A 15,971-nucleotide genomic window follows, 5' to 3' on the forward strand; every position below is an offset into this window, starting at 1 on the left:
ACATAGCTAAATCGACTCAGAATTTGATAAGGACCCAGAATATATATACTTTGTTGGGTCTCAGATGAATATTTCTTGGTGTTACACACGGAATGACAAAGTTATATATACCCTCTATCACCACTGATGGTGGTGGAGGGTATAAAAATTAGGAAAAAAGTGGGACACTTCTGTTAAACATAAGGTACTATGTAATCCTAGCTTATTTTAAAAGCCCTGTTTAGGAAATTTGCATAGGCATTCCAACTCTTCCATAAAATTTCAGCCGTAAATTAATTATTGTAATTGGAATATAATCTTAAGATTGATAAATTTTATCAAACAGTTATCAATTTTACAAATAAATTTTTTTAATTAATTAGGAAAATCAAAAAAGTTTAACCAAAAGAGCTGTAGAAAATGTACTCTAGTTCCTCGACTCGAATATTTTTAAAATTTAGACGGGCTGTATTATTATTTACTTAAAAATTTCATTTAAATAATCTTTGAATACAAAGCAAATAAAAGTATTCGAAACCGGGTTTTAAAAAGTGAAAAAAAACCGGGTTATTCGATATTCGAAAAATCAACATTAAGAAAAAACCGACACTGGTAAAGCAGAAAAAACCGGTTTTAAAACCGGTTGAAAAATCGAGTCGATCACCCTATAAAAAACACGTAACTGACCAAGTTCAGCACCTGAAGGGTAATCAGAAGTCTAAATAACATTAATAGTTATTTTCAAACACAAAAATAAATATAATTTGCCTTACAGCTTCTTAAAATGCAGAAAATTAAAAATCTAAAAAGAAAACTAAAAAATCTATTAAGTATGCAAAGATGTAAACTAAATGGTTGAATGTACAAACATTTAATATTTATTTTAAAATAACGGTCAACAACCGTTTAACTAGAGTTTAACTTAACATTAACATAACAAAGATCCCTAAAGGGAAATGAAATAAAGTGAAAATAAAACAGCTAAATAGAATATTTAATACAAACTTGTATACAAAAACAACAAAAATTCTATATGTTACGGAAACCAGTACTTATGAAAATGCAAAAATATTTCTCATTATTGGTGGGTGCTATAGACAGTGTTGCGATGTCTGAGTGTTCCAAAACAAAATGGTGGTGGTGGTTGGATGTTTTTTTCTTCCTTTTTTGTTGCTCAGTTCAAAGTAATGTTACACACTTGGTTGGTTTTGCGCGAAATACTGGAAAATTATAGCGGCACGTTGCCTGCATCTTAAGTTAAACACCAGTAAACAAACAAAAAATTAAATGCAATTTATATTTGAAATTATAACTTAGTTCTCGCCCCTTCGGCTTATTTAAAAAATATTTTGGTATTTAATTTACAAAACAACCACAACAACTGGCATGACCCCTTTAAAAACAAACTCTTTCTTCATCGTAACAACACCTATTTACAATTGTTAAATGTTAATTTGAACAAACGAACGGAACCCTTTCCTCATTGAAATCAGTCACGTTTTTACTAAATATATAAGTACATACATACATATTTAAATATTTTCTTATTTAATGATTCATTAATTTTTGCTGAGCTTTTTTCTTAGTCACTTGTTTTGATTTTCTTTTTAATGTTCAACAAAAAAATATTTTTCAATCTATTACTTCTTGCATTAAACTTCAAATATTTTGTTGTTTTTATTTTGGTTGTGCTCAAATATTTTCAAAAATTTTGTCATATTTTATTTAAAAAATAAAGAATAAAATAAATTTAGAAAATTCTTAAACAATTTGCTGGTGTTTTTACGTATAAATAAAAAATGGATATAAAAAGTCGTAGTGCTACCAAGGGAACAAAACCTCCACTAACAACAGAAAAGAAAAAGTTGCAGGTAAGTCGAGTTTTGAAATTACAAGATTTGAAAAAGTGCGGAAGAAATATTATATCAGATTGTTTGTACCTGAAGAACATTATTTGAAAGGAAAATTGCAGCTCAATTCAAAAAATCTTTAATAAATGTATGCAAATTTGTTTGATCTACTCATGATCATACATACCTTGATACTAATTAAACCAACAATAGAAGATAAGAGGGCTGTGTATTTTTACCACTAAGAAGTACACTTTAATACAATGACTATTGGAATGTTTTGTTTTCATTAGAAATCAACCTTAATAAACTATTTAATTTAGTATAGACCAAAACTGAACTAGAACTGAACTAGAACTGAACTAGAACTGAACTAGAACTGAACTAGAACTGAACTAGAACTGAACTAGAACTGAACTAGAACTGAACTAGAACTGAACTAGAACTGAACTAGAACTGAACTAGAACTGAACTAGAACTGAACTAGAACTGAACTAGAACTGAACTAGAACTGAACTAGAACCGAACTAGAACTGAACTAGAACTGAACTAGAACTGAACTAGAACTGAACTAGAACTGAACTAGAACTGAACTAGAACTGAACTAGAACTGAACTAGAACTGAACTAGAACTGAACTAGAACTGAACTAGAACTGAACTAGAACTGAACTAGAACTGAACTAGAACTGAACTAGAACTGAACTAGAACTGAACTAGAACTGAACTAGAACTGAACTAGAACTGAACTAGAACTGAACTAGAACTGAACTAGAACTGAACTAAAACTGAACTAGAACTGAACTAGAACTGAACTAGAACTGAACTAGAACTGAACTAGAACTGAACTAGAACTGAACTAGAACTGAACTAGAACTGAACTAGAACTGAACTAGAACTGAACTAGAACTGAACTAGAACTGAACTAGAACTGAACTAGAACTGAACTAGAACTGAACTAGAACTGAACTAGAACTGAACAAGAACTGCAGTAGAAGTGAACTAGAACTGAACTAGATTTAAAACTATGGTAAAATGCATGGATGTAAAATTATTCCCATTTCGTTTAATTCACAAACATTTACATTCACATTCGTTCACATCCATTTTTTCATTTCCCAAAAAAAAATTAAAAAACAAACTTGGCACTACTTATTGATTGCTAAAAAAGGGTTTCTGAATTAGCTATTTAGTTTTGACTACGTTTAGCTAAGACTCATCACACAAACAATTCAAAATAATATATAACACAGTGGTGCCAGAAAAATGTTGACTTTTGTCCCCAATCTTACACTGGAAATTCCCAAAAAATTCCCATTTTTTAATCTAAATCTCCACAATTTTCCCCAAAAACATCAGGATTGATTGCAAGACATTAGGGGAGTTAATTCGTGACACCAATAGGTGTAGGATTGAATTTCTCGAAATCGTAGAGAGTAAGGTAAGAAATCAGTTCGAAATATTTAAAACCGATCCATATACAAAAGTAGAATGAATAGAATTGTTAAAAAATATAAAAATCCTCAAAAATAGCGGAAAAATAATAAAAATTACCCAAAATTTTCGAAAATCTCCAAATCTCTCTCCCATGAAAATTTATCCCCAAATAAAACATGAAATTCCCAATTTGGGCACAAATCCCCACATCTGGCGACACTTTTATAACAAGAAATTATAGCGGATATATGTAGTGCCAATAATACCCTACATAATTTGTTTTTTTTAAGTATGCTTTTTCTTGGTATATTTGTAATATATTTTTTTATATGTTTTTATAATATTCCTTTAAGGATCAAAAACTGTCCGTAGATGAAAAGAAATGTATAGACGAATTAAAGAAACTGTATATGGAAACAATAAAACTAGATGTAGATTTGCAGCGTGAAATCTACAATCTAGAAAAATCATTCGAAAAGAAACACAATGAAATCTTTGATAAACGCATTAAAATACTAGAGTAAGTTGGAAAAATAAAAAATATTTCAATTAAGTAAAAAGAAAAATCTGCTATAAAACCATAGTGTTGATAAAATATTACCTTATTATCATAATGACTAATATACTCTCTGACGTCTTCTCAGAGAATTCAAAAATGTAGCCAAAGGTGGAGATGCTAAAGATGAAGGTCAAGTTAATAATTTCTGGCTGAAAGTCTTAAAAGCTTCCTATACCGAATTTATAAGCAAAAGGGATGAAAAAATATTGGTGGTAAATAGTTTAATGATTTGTACTAGAAAATACTAAATATTTATCAAATAATTATAGCATTTAAGTGATATACGTTCAAAACTTTATAATGAACCGGTAGTCAAGTTTGTGATTGAATTTTTCTTCGAGCCCAACGGTTATTTTTCAAATCGCATTTTAACTAAAACTTATTTTCTAAACTGTTTGCCGGATAATGATGATCCACTGTCTTATGACGGTGCTGAAATCTACAAATGTGAGGGTTGCAAAATTGATTGGAAGCAGGAAGATAAGGAGCATGAGAAAAAATGTAAATTTCAAGGATGTTTCATAAGTTCTTTATAAAAAAAATGTTTTTTTTTTTAGCTTTTACTTCATTTTTCGACTTTTTTGATCCACCCACACTACCTGAAAATCCTGAAGATCCAACATACGCGGATATTAATGTAAGTTTAAAAAATAAATAATTTAAGGGTAAAATAAATATATAAGCGTATTTAAACTATTAATAATTTTGCAACTCGTTTTTATTCCTTAAATTTTACATTTTTAAAAGGTAATTCTACAAAATGATTTCGAATTGGGTTTCTATTTAAAAGAGCGAGTCATACCAAAAGCTGTAATGTTTTTCACTGGTGAAATAGCCGATTGCTTAAGTTCTGATTCGGAAACTGATACCGATGATGAAGACGCTGAAGATAATGCTATTGCTACATCTTTGCCTACTAAATAAATAAAACATTTATTTTTAAATTAATGATAAATATATATATAGAGATTACAAACTTTATTATAATTATATAAATCAGAAATTGTACTGATTTCCCGTTCTGATTTTCCTAATTTTTACATTATTTTTTTTGTTTGTTTTATATATCTGTTTTAAAAAATAAATTTTAGTTAAAAAAGAAAATAACAATTAAGAATTTTCATTTAAAATACATTTAACATTTACATAAGTTATACATATTATAATAAGTGGAATTAAAATAATATTTATATTATTTATGAGGTGTATGTTTGTGTGTATAAGGGTTGAGAGTGTAATTTAAAATATTTATTGCAAATAAAATAAGTTTTTATAAAAACCCGATTTATAAAAAATGAAAAGAGAAAAAAAACTAACTAAATTAATAATAAAAATGGCTCTAAAAATGTTTTTGCTTACATGATTAGTTTTTTTTTACATTGTTTTAATGTATTATTGTAAATATTTAATATATAGAAGAATAAAGGAATTATTTAAAATTATTTGTTCCACATGCCAGGATGTCTGAAGCAATATGTTCAGCTAACTGATCAAACTCTTATCTGAAATAAAAAAGATCAGTTAAGAAATGATAGTGATTTCATGATTGGAAATGGTGAAATATGTAATTTACCTTACATTTTCTGTGTGCCCTGCTTACACATAAAATGTTTTAAAACTTTAAATGCCGCTCTACCGCTCTAGTTCATTCACTTTATAAAGATCATTTATTCTTCACTTAATACTGTTTCACGATACTGTGGCTTCAGTTTTCGTCACACCTAATAAGTGTTCAGCTACAACTTTACACTCGGGTTTCAATTCCTTAAAACGTTGTAGCCCCTCTAAAGTAACACTAGTGCCGCTAACATCCAAGAATATCAAATGCGGAGAACATTGCACTAAATGTTGCAACGAAACATCCGTGACCGATTTATAGTCACGTACAGAAAAACGTTCAAAACGATTTTCATATGGGCGATTATTGAAACGTATCCAGATGACACCTTGTTGTACGGGTTGGCGGGTGCGACCAAAACAACAAACACCACGATCCGAAATAGTACCACGGGATTGTTGGCGGTACGAAGAAGATAATGAAAATAGATTTAAGTGATATTCAGCACCGTTTTCTTCGCCGAATAAACGGTCAGGACCACCCACACCTACAACACGACCCAAAGGATTTACGATATCCCAAAACATGTTGTGGCGCATCAATTGTTCGATAACGGGTGGAGGAGATTGTTGTTGCTGTTGTTGCTGATTCTGCTGTGGTTGTTGTTGTGGCGGACGAGGCCGTCTTAGAGGTCTAACAATATTCTGATCACGTACGTTTATATGCGAGCAATCGATTGAAATTCGATTACGGACATTTAAGTAAAATATATGATCTGGCCGTGGTAGAAAACGGCTACGAGTTGGAGCATTTGTACCTACTAAAGGTACAATATTTGGTGATAAACTTAAACCTTGAGACAAAGTACTTGGAGTTGAGCTTGTAGCAGCAGCATTATTCTCAGCAATGCTATTCGACTTAGGCGAAGAAGCTGAAGAGGAAGAGGATGATGATGCAGATTCACTATCAGTAAAATATAAAGATGCTGGTGTATTTAATGATTCATCCGTTTTCTCACGTATATCCTCACTTCTATCTGTATCAGTATGTGATCTAGAGGTAGAAGGCGTTTCAGAATTTAGAGAACTATTTGCATTTTCCGGTGAGTTGGAGGATGTAGAGGGCATTTCTGAAAGTGTATCAAAATTTGTGCTTGAATTCGATTCTTGATTATTGCTCATTTCGCTTTGGGTGCCTGAAGACGATATAGCTTGCATACTGGTGTTATCTTCTTCTTCTTCCGGACACTGTAAATAAATTTCTTTTAAAGTCTCAACAGTATTGAAACACTGTAAATCGGAATCATTCAAGGGTGTATCGCGTAAATCTAAAACCTTAAAAACAATTGTTATTATTCGACTTTTAAGCGTACATTTTTTGTGCTTACTTCCAACTGTTTGAAACCGTGTCGTGCCGCTATACTGCCATATGGTATAAATTCTTGCATAAGCCAACAACCTTTTAGACTCAAATAACGTAATACAGGCAATTTTGATAAAGGCATAACATAGTAGGGATCAAACCAAGAATTATCTTCAATTGCTAGCTCTTCCAAATTAACCAAAATCGTCTCGATGCCAGTAAATAATGACTTGTTACTGACAACACGAACGTTGCAAGTGTTGAGAACCAAACGTTTAAGTGTTTGAGGAAAATCTTTTAAGGCAATCTAGAATAAAACGAATTTTTAATAAGTATTTAAGTAAATTTGATGGTTTTTTCATTTTTTTTACAAAAGTCATATTTACCTGATTAAAATCCAATGTTACACCATACAATTCTAATGTTACTAATTTTGTACATCTTGTAGTTAAAGAATTGAGTATAGTTTTATTGAAATGTTGTATCTCTCCCTCAATATGCTGTGAAGGAGATGGTCCTCTTAGTTTAATGCTTTTAGTTTTATCATGAGACCGTTCTAGCATATCTTCTAAAATGCCCAATGGCAAAGGTTCCTGACTGAGATCGATGTTTTCCCATAAACGTTTGTCCAAAACAAATTTTTGAAAACGTTTGCAGACACTGAAAAATAAAACCTGTATTAACTGGACTTACTCAAAATTTATATTTTTAATATTCCCATTATATCCGTTGTAGTGTAAATGGGCTATAAGAGCCCTTACGTGAGTTAGTTATATCCGATATTGCCTATATACATTGTATGTATGTACATTGCATAACAAACTAGCGTAGGTATAAAATTTGGGAGGAGTAATAAAATCAACTGGCCCATTATCAATATTTTTATTATTATTTTATTTATTGTTTGGTTCATTCCGGGGTTCAATATTAGTTGAGCTTGGTCAATGGCCTTTTTAAGTTTGTTTTACAATTTTGTCATGTAGTTTTTTTTAGTAAGAAATATAAAAACCTTTTTATCTATTGATCCAATTCAACAATAGATTGACTCTGGACAAACAATTTAATAAATAGTTTCTTAGAATGTAGAATGTTTTCATTTTTGGAAACTCTTATTTTGGAGCCTCCCTAATGTAATTATTTCAGTTAATGCACTTGAGTTAGAAATTACAAATACTTACTTCATTAACGCCATCAAAGACCAAGTATCTAAGAATTTAAATATCTCATATAACACTTCATCGCATAATTCCTCTAACAAAAATTGAGATTCTTCTTCATTGCCAACATTAATTGTATCATGCTGTGGGTGCTCATCTTCAGCACCACCATTTTTTGTTATGAATGTTGCATTTACATTGTCTATATGCGATGCCGACGTTGTTGTTGTTGCTATTTTCTTTTTTGGTGACTCATCTGAAGATTCTGTTTGTGTTGAAGAATAGTGGCGTTTACGTTTGTTGCTAGAATCAGGCTTACAAATACTATTATCATTTATATTATCTGTCGTTAAATTATCCATAGCTCTCAAGCCGCTTTAAGATAGTGGTACAATTTTAAGAAAAATTAATAACAAATTTTCTTAACAATAATTTTCAACGTAATTGTATGTATCAGAGACCTGCGCCGACAAAAATTAACAACGACGGCTAACTCCAAAAATTTCGATGGCGGCCTATGAAAGTTTTAACAGTTTTTAAAATTTTCAACGATATTGAATGAAAAGAGTTTTTTTCGAAATGTTTTGATATTTATGGACCAATTTTGTGGGGGGTAAAATAAGGAGTTATAATATATAATAAATTGATTTGAGATTTGTATCCAATAGGTACTTGGGATCAAAAATTACGCATTTAATTTGCATTAAAGAAGGAGTGTAAGGGATAGTTAAATACAATAATTTGCGTGGAATCTCCCATATGTAACAAATTGTATATCTGGAAAACCATTGTAGTTAGAATCATCAAAATCGTTAACTGGGTTTCTTATTTATATTGCTTTTAGGGTAGCACAGCACACTGGGTATAGCTAGTAAATAAACAAATAAAATATATTTGTTTTTACGTTTTATATGGAGGATAGGGTTAAATATCGGTAGATCCTCGTAAAACTTGGAGAAAGGATTTGTTTTTAATTTTTAATAATTTTTTATTCATCCCTGCATAATTTCTCACACAACTTTTGAGCTTGCTCTGTTTTGTTGTTATAAACAATATATTTGCTTCCAAAATCCCACTTTCTGATCTTAAAAACTAAAAGTAGTTGAAAACTTAGCCGGCTTACAGTCGATTTTAAGCCGCCGCCGACATATTTAGTGTCAGTCGCCACCGCCGTTAATATTTGTCGGCGCAGGGCTCTGGCTGTCAATGAGAAAAATAACTGCATGCCGAAGTATTTTGTGTGGAGAAGTATTGTTATAAAACCATAACTTTCAAAGAAAATCAAAGATTTGAATTATAAATAATGTCTTTATTGAAACAAATACATTTTTTAACAAATATACGCAATGCTACCGTTAAAACTTCTGTGCGGGCGGTCTCTACAAAGGGAGTGACACTGTCGTATGACAAAGATCCCCAACCTTTATTTACTGATCCAGAAACACAAAAGCTCCTAAAATCCATTACCCAGTTGAGGCTTAGCAAAATATTTCGCAAACGTGCCGTTAAGGATAATTCGGTAGAATATAAATTCATGACCAACGAAGATTTGGAGGAAGAGTTCCGTAAAACGGTAGAAAAGGCAAAATTAAAGTTACAAATGCCTCCTGTGGTTAAGATCAAAGAAGATGAACAAAAAATCATTTCAGAAGATAAAGCTCTAAAAGATTTCTCTAATACAAAATTTGTTATTACAGACATTACATTCGGCGTCCGTCATACGGATCGTAAGGTAGTTGTACGTGAAACTGATGGCACTCTACGTTATGCTCCCATGGATGTAGCCAAACGCATGAAACAACTTTATGTGCCGCTGGATGGTCGCAGTATACAGACACCTAAAATGTTTGAAGATGAACATTTGCAAAGATGTTTGGATGAGCTTAAATATGAATTCATTTTGGATCGTCTTTTGGTTCAGTATGATCCCTACGAACCGGAATTCCATAGGATTAGCGCCAAAGTATATCAGCATTTAAATGAGACCAAAGAATTTGAACAATTACGTTCAACTCGCCACTTTGGTCCAATGGCATTTTTCTATGCCTGGCACAAGACTATAGATGATCTGCTCTATGACATGATTAGACGTGATTATCTACGTAATGGAGCCGAACTAATTGCTCTTTATTATAAAATGCATAGTGTACCGGAAAATTACTCCGAACTTTTGGCCACACTAGATCAGTACAATAACTTAGAAGAACCCGCTCTTAAAGAATTACAAAGCACTTTAAAGCCTGCGATTAAGGATGATATACACGAAGAAATTGAAACGGCTATCGGTAAATCGGCGAAAGACTTTGAGGTGGATGAGTTATGCTTGAAGTTTATCGACAACTATGTTGCCTCTCATGCTCTAAAGAAGGTGCAGTTGGAATTAGCCATACAGACACTGAAAGAAATCAATGCTGAGAAGAAACAACTATATGAAGGTTTGAGTAAGGCACATGGTGTACAAAAATCAAGTTAATTTTAAATTTATTAAGTTTAAACGATTTTTCTTGTTAAAAACTGGCGAACTAATTACTAGTGAAAATAAAAGCGATAATTTACGTAAAATAAAAAAAATATTAATATTTCTTGATTTATTAAATACAATGAAAGTGGATATGCGTTGTTTTTTTATTATAAGATGACTTTTAAAATTTTATTTAATTAATCTTCTATTAGCAACTACCTACTGAATTTGCTTTCCCATATCTTTTTCGTAGCAATCTCTTTCGAAATTTGGTTAGACACTTCATACGGTGATGATTAAATACCGATCTGTTGGTAAATGGCCTTAAACAAATCTTACAAGTTCCTTGTTTTGCGACACGCTGCGACAAGAACGTCTTTACTAATATGGTGCGTTTCTTAAAAGTGTGCAAAGTAAAAACCCTCACACGACATAATCGTTCTTTGTGTGATTCCAAACCATAGACATAAAATCGTTTACGTTTGGCGCTCGTATAGCATTTAGCCCTGATTAGGATGTGACGTAAAAATTCTTGACCAGTACAAAATCCCCTACGACACGCAGAGCACTTATACATGCGATTGTTGTCATGTTCGTTAATGTGATCGTAAAGCTCCAGATGCGAAATCGCCGCTACACTGCAGCTGTGATGGGGACATTGCAAAAAAGCCTTTTCCAACTGCTTTTCTTTGTAACAATTATGTTTAAACAGCAATTTCTCATTGTCCAAGTATTGACCGCATTTAGAGCATAAGATCCTAGGTCCTTGATGAATGGCCATGTGACCATAGAAGTATTTTTTTGATTTGCATACCTCACCACATATTAAACATTCTTTAAAATTTTTGTGCTGCGCTGAATTATCTTTAACAAACTTTAGAAAACTTTCTATATCAATTTCCGGATTTTCTTCATTTCCAGAAGGCTTATCAGTGATTGGCGTCCATTCATCGCCTACATCATATATTTCCTCATCAAGTTTGCATTGTATAGCAATAGACTTCGTATTTAGTGTTGATAGTTCGGTCTGTTGAGTTTGATCATTAACAGTAGGTCTGACCAATGGCCTGTTTGTAATTCCCAACGTGTTTAGATGAGGATTTGTAGCCACAGAACTTGTTATTAAATTTTTACCGCCTATTTCATTTGCGTTGAAATTACAGCTACTTGTAAATGCTGTTTTTAAAGGGATTATTGGACCTGTTGTTGCTGGTTGTAATGATGCCGCTTTTGCTTGAATACTAAGTGTAACTGTGCTAGGTTTTGGAAGAGTTGTGGCAACTTTTGTAGCTACCAGACTATCTTCCTGTCTAGTCAGCTCCAATTTTCCATTTTTATGTGTAATGTAAAATAATTGTTCACATTGCTTGGGCTTGTAAACTGACGCATGAGTTATAAAACGAGTTTCCACGCATATTGTTTCAGGAATTTCATGGCAATTGACCATAAACACTTCCTTAGGGTTCACAGATGTTGCCATTACGTAGGCGAAATTTACGTTTTATCCTTTCAGTAGTAAATATGTATATTATTTATAAATTTTTAAGAAAACAGAAAATATTGTTTAAATAAAATTGTGTTTACCTTTTTTGACAGATTTACAGGCCAGTGTCGGATCGCCTGCAAATCAACAAAACCTGTCCGCGCCGGCACAATTTTAATAAAAACAATTCTTTTTATCAAATGCTATAATTCTTTTAGAATTAGCGTCGACATGAAATTGTTTTGGTTCTGTACTCTAATTATAAATGTATTTTAATTCAAACGAGATTAATAACCTGATTCGTAAAAATTTACCAATAATGTTAATATTCTTCAAATTTTGATGTTTTAGAAATATATGTACATATTTATAACATACTAAAACAGAATTAAAAATTGATTTATTTAAAAATTAAAAAATATGTACCTGTTTTTTGTTTCTCATTCGTAAAAAAAACAACTCAATGTTTTTTTTTTAATTTAAGATTCTCGATTTTTAATTTTTTAAATTTTGAAATTGTCGACTATTCGAACTTTTGCTAATATAGACTTTTCGACTATTTTCAACTTTTCAACTTGTTGTAATATTTATGTGTAAATTTTAGTTTTTTAGTTATTATGTATGTTTGTAACGATAACTACCTACCTATGTCCGTCTTATTATTTTTTATTTCGACGTTTTCCGACTTATCAATTTTGTTCGGCTTTTATTTACAAAATCGAAAGATAGTCGACTTACCGACCTCGATATTTTCAACAAAAAGTCTATTGATAGAACCCTACTTTGAATTCATAATATCCTTTGTGAATTCTTAAAGGAGAATAAAGAAAATGAGTAATAAACAATTAAATAAAGTTATAAGCCAAACTTGAATTTAAAATACATACATACCTCTATTATAAAAAATATTTAATGTATACTACATATTTGTCAAGCCTTTCAAAGCCTGTTCAATGTTATCACTTCAGAGTGATTTCCATACAACAAACAAAAAACTTTGTATATATACACAAAGTGTATTAATACAGTGGCGGCATAACCCCAGCTGTATATTTTTTTCAAATATAAAAGTAACAAAAACAACAAAGATATTTTGACAGCTACTTAGCTTATAACAAAACCAGTAGGCAATTTTGACAGATAGGTAGCTGTAAAACAAAAACAATTGGCTGTGGTTGTGATAGATATTTTTGTTGTACAACAAGCACGGTCCTCACTTTATTAATACGTTTTGTATACATAGAAGCGGTGTATATTTTTTTGCATTATCGCGGGTTGTTGTTGCGAAATTTATAAAGTTTGTTAAATTTAATAAATTAATTTAAAAACTAATTGCAAAAATGACTAGTGAATCGGATATTGATGCAAATGATGTCTTGCGTATAATGATATCGACTGATAATCATTTGGGCTATGGAGAAAAAGATGCAGTGAGGGGTAAGAAAAAAAATTTTGGCGTCAGTAGTATAATGGGATGGATCACTGTACTTTTTGTGAAATGAAATGATTTACATATGTACATTTGTTTTATGCACTCTCATATGTACATTATATTTACTTTTAATATAATGTTGCAGGTGAAGATAGTTTTCTGGCATTTGAAGAAATGTTGGAATTGGCTGTCCGTGAGGATGTGGACTTTATATTGTTAGGGGGTGATTTATTCCATGATGCCGTGCCCAGTCAAAATGCATTGCACAAGTAAGTCAAGTTGGTATTAATTAACAGTGCTGATAAAAATGTATGCCTATTTGCAGATGCATGAAATTGTTGAGAATGTATACTTTTGGAGATCGACCAATTACGGTGGAGTTTTTAAGTGATGGCAGTCAAAATTTTCATAATGCCGTTAACGAAACGGTTAATTATGAAGACCCGAACTTAAATATTTCCATACCTGTCTATTCTATACATGGAAATCATGATGATCCAAGCGTTTTTGGTGGTCTTAGTTCTTTGGACTTGCTATCGACCACTGGTTTGGTGAACTATTTTGGCCGCTGGACGGACTTAACTAGAATTGATATAGCTCCCATTCTCTTAAAGAAGGGAGATACTAAATTAGCCCTCTATGGTTTGAGCCATATACAAGATATGCGTTTGGCACGTCTTTTCGAAAGTCGTAAAGTCCATATGCAAGTTCCAGAGGGTGGAGAAGGTGAATGGTTTCATTTAATGGTTTTGCATCAGAATCGTGCAGATCGTGGCCCTAAAAACTATTTGCCCGAAGAGGCCCTGCCAGACTTTCTTAATTTAGTTATCTGGGGCCATGAACATGACTGTCGCATAGAGCCAGAGCACAATGTTAAAAGGGATTTCTATGTTTGTCAGCCGGGTTCGACGGTCCCTACTTCTCTGGCCGAGGGAGAGTCTTTGCGCAAACATGTAGCAGTTTTGGAAATATATAAAGACAAATTTCAAATGAAACCCATACCACTGCAAACAGTTCGTCCTTTTGTATTTGAATCTGTCAACATTATGGATTTAGCCGAAGAACTGCGTTTAGATGAGGGTGATGCCTCCAACAAAGTACGTGCTATGGCTGAAGAGAAAGTAGAGGTCATGTTGGAAAGAGCTAAGCAATTACTAACAGGGCATCCAAAACAACCGACATTGCCATCAATAAGATTGCGATTAGTATTCACGGACGAGGACCAAATGTTCAATGGCATACGTTTGGGTCAAATGTTCAATGAGCGTGTGGCTAATCCGGGCGATATGATACATTTCAAAAAAATGATCAAGAAAGAGAAAAAGGAAAAATCTAATTTTGATAAAGAGGAAATGAAAAATCAATTTAAGAAAATGGTTTGTTTTATTCAATAAATCTCAAAAGTTTTATTTCTACGTTTATCATTCAACATTTTAGGAAGGAGAATCAGCTGCTCGCGTAGAGGACTTAGTGGAGCGTTATTTTAATGAGGTTGACGATAGCAAGGCTCTCAAAGTACTATCAACAAAAGCCTTAACTGAGATCTGTCATCAATTGGTTGACCGTAAAGACAACAACGCTGCCGACAATTTAATAAGGTATGTAGATATTTTAAACTGTGATTACTCGTATTCTTATTTGCTATTTTTTCATTTAATTATATCAAAGATCATACAAAGCAAAAGCTGTTGAATATTTAATGGATAAAATGCCGGCCGAAGATGAGTTGGATGTTCAATTGACACAATTTAAATTAAATGTTACCTCTGATGACATTTTAGAAATGTTAAGTACTACTCATATAAATACTGCTACTAAGACGTCCATCAGCAGTTTGGGCAATTCCAACTACAACAATGATGATGATGAAAACTCAGACGAAGAAGATGACGAAATTCCCGTCAAACAGACTCGATCCTCTGCTTCAGCTGCTGCTTCTAGAGGAAGTCGTGCTAGAGGCAGAGGTGGCAAAGCAACTACAACTAGCAAAACAACAACTTCAAATAATTCGAATACATCCCGTTCCCCAGCCGGACGATCTAACAAACATACCATGCCAGCATTAGAAACCTCAAGGGCAACTGTAAGATTTACAAAAATTATTACGTTATATAAATATTTAGGATACTAATAGTTACAAAAATTAAACTTCTTTTAGCGATCATCTCCACGTAAACAGGCAACATTGTTCAATATGGTGGGATCCAGATCTAAACAGAAAATTTATGAAGTTTCTGATTCCGATTCTGATTAAAGATGTTTATATTTCATACTTATAAGATAACTTTTTTTATATGAAATAAAGAAAAGTATTCCAGTGAGATATCTTTCAAAAATGTTTAAATGTAACGTGTTATAATTGATAATTTTTAATCATAAGAAATCCATATAATCCGTATATATTTATTGTAAATTTTTTCAATTGCATCAAGATCTGTCAATTTTCACTATGTGATAGGTATTTTTTTAATCCTTATGATCCATATATTTATTTTTTTAATTCCTTTTCACATTTCAAAATATGTAACAAGATTTAAATACTTACATACATATGTTCTTTGAAAAAAATGTATTTAATTTATAAAAATTTAAATCGATACCCGGAAAGAAAAAGAAAAAAATCAATATAAAACAAATACAATTTTAAAAATCACCTTTATTTGCCTTCTTAAAAAAGGATCGTTTTAAAAGTTAA

The 15,971-nt window shown here is 31.9% G+C and overlaps 5 protein-coding genes across 6 annotated transcripts; 3 read left to right on the plus strand and 2 right to left on the minus strand.

The window, feature by feature from the left end:
- Nucleotides 1–1,633: 1,633 nt before the first annotated feature.
- LOC119610760 (nucleosome assembly protein 1-like 1) lies at nucleotides 1,634–4,933 on the plus strand. Its single transcript, XM_037966109.1, has 6 exons — nucleotides 1,634–1,850; nucleotides 3,618–3,784; nucleotides 3,909–4,035; nucleotides 4,093–4,324; nucleotides 4,381–4,460; nucleotides 4,571–4,933. Exons 1-6 carry the CDS (start codon nucleotides 1,779–1,781, stop codon nucleotides 4,745–4,747), a joined length of 855 nt encoding a protein of 284 aa, XP_037822037.1. The 5' UTR covers nucleotides 1,634–1,778; the 3' UTR covers nucleotides 4,748–4,933.
- A 140-nt stretch (nucleotides 4,934–5,073) lies between these two features.
- LOC119610742 lies at nucleotides 5,074–8,379 on the minus strand. 2 transcript variants are annotated; one of them, XM_037966097.1, is made up of 5 exons: nucleotides 7,922–8,379; nucleotides 7,130–7,403; nucleotides 6,769–7,050; nucleotides 5,402–6,715; nucleotides 5,074–5,325 (listed from the first exon to the last, which is right to left on the minus strand). In XM_037966097.1, exons 1-4 carry the CDS (start codon nucleotides 8,260–8,262, stop codon nucleotides 5,513–5,515), a joined length of 2,100 nt encoding a protein of 699 aa, XP_037822025.1. In that variant the 5' UTR covers nucleotides 8,263–8,379; the 3' UTR covers nucleotides 5,074–5,325; nucleotides 5,402–5,512. The 2 variants fall into 2 exon arrangements, with proteins under 2 accessions (XP_037822025.1, XP_037822018.1); XM_037966090.1 differs by having other exon boundaries at nucleotides 5,201–5,325; nucleotides 5,397–6,715.
- Nucleotides 8,380–9,089: 710 nt separating this feature from the next.
- On the plus strand, nucleotides 9,090–10,471 carry LOC119610711 (28S ribosomal protein S22, mitochondrial). Its single transcript, XM_037966046.1, has one exon. It carries the CDS (start codon nucleotides 9,204–9,206, stop codon nucleotides 10,371–10,373), a length of 1,170 nt encoding a protein of 389 aa, XP_037821974.1. The 5' UTR covers nucleotides 9,090–9,203; the 3' UTR covers nucleotides 10,374–10,471.
- On the minus strand, nucleotides 10,445–12,103 carry LOC119610702 (zinc finger protein 543). The gene is made up of 2 exons (XM_037966034.1): nucleotides 11,946–12,103; nucleotides 10,445–11,867 (listed from the first exon to the last, which is right to left on the minus strand). The coding sequence occupies exon 2, from the start codon at nucleotides 11,839–11,841 to the stop codon at nucleotides 10,570–10,572; it is 1,272 nt and encodes a 423-aa protein (XP_037821962.1). The 5' UTR covers nucleotides 11,842–11,867; nucleotides 11,946–12,103; the 3' UTR covers nucleotides 10,445–10,569.
- Nucleotides 12,104–12,992: 889 nt separating this feature from the next.
- Nucleotides 12,993–15,620, plus strand: LOC119610814 (double-strand break repair protein MRE11). Its single transcript, XM_037966196.1, has 6 exons — nucleotides 12,993–13,281; nucleotides 13,422–13,545; nucleotides 13,602–14,652; nucleotides 14,714–14,874; nucleotides 14,945–15,359; nucleotides 15,435–15,620. The coding sequence occupies exons 1-6, from the start codon at nucleotides 13,185–13,187 to the stop codon at nucleotides 15,528–15,530; spliced, it is 1,944 nt and encodes a 647-aa protein (XP_037822124.1). The 5' UTR covers nucleotides 12,993–13,184; the 3' UTR covers nucleotides 15,531–15,620.
- Nucleotides 15,621–15,971: the final 351 nt, after the last annotated feature.

Source organism: Lucilia sericata, unplaced genomic scaffold (assembly GCF_015586225.1).
Source record: "Lucilia sericata isolate MDLA Ls3-8-SP2 unplaced genomic scaffold, ASM1558622v1 Contig000029F_arrow, whole genome shotgun sequence".
Taxonomy (NCBI): Eukaryota; Metazoa; Arthropoda; class Insecta; order Diptera; family Calliphoridae; genus Lucilia; species Lucilia sericata.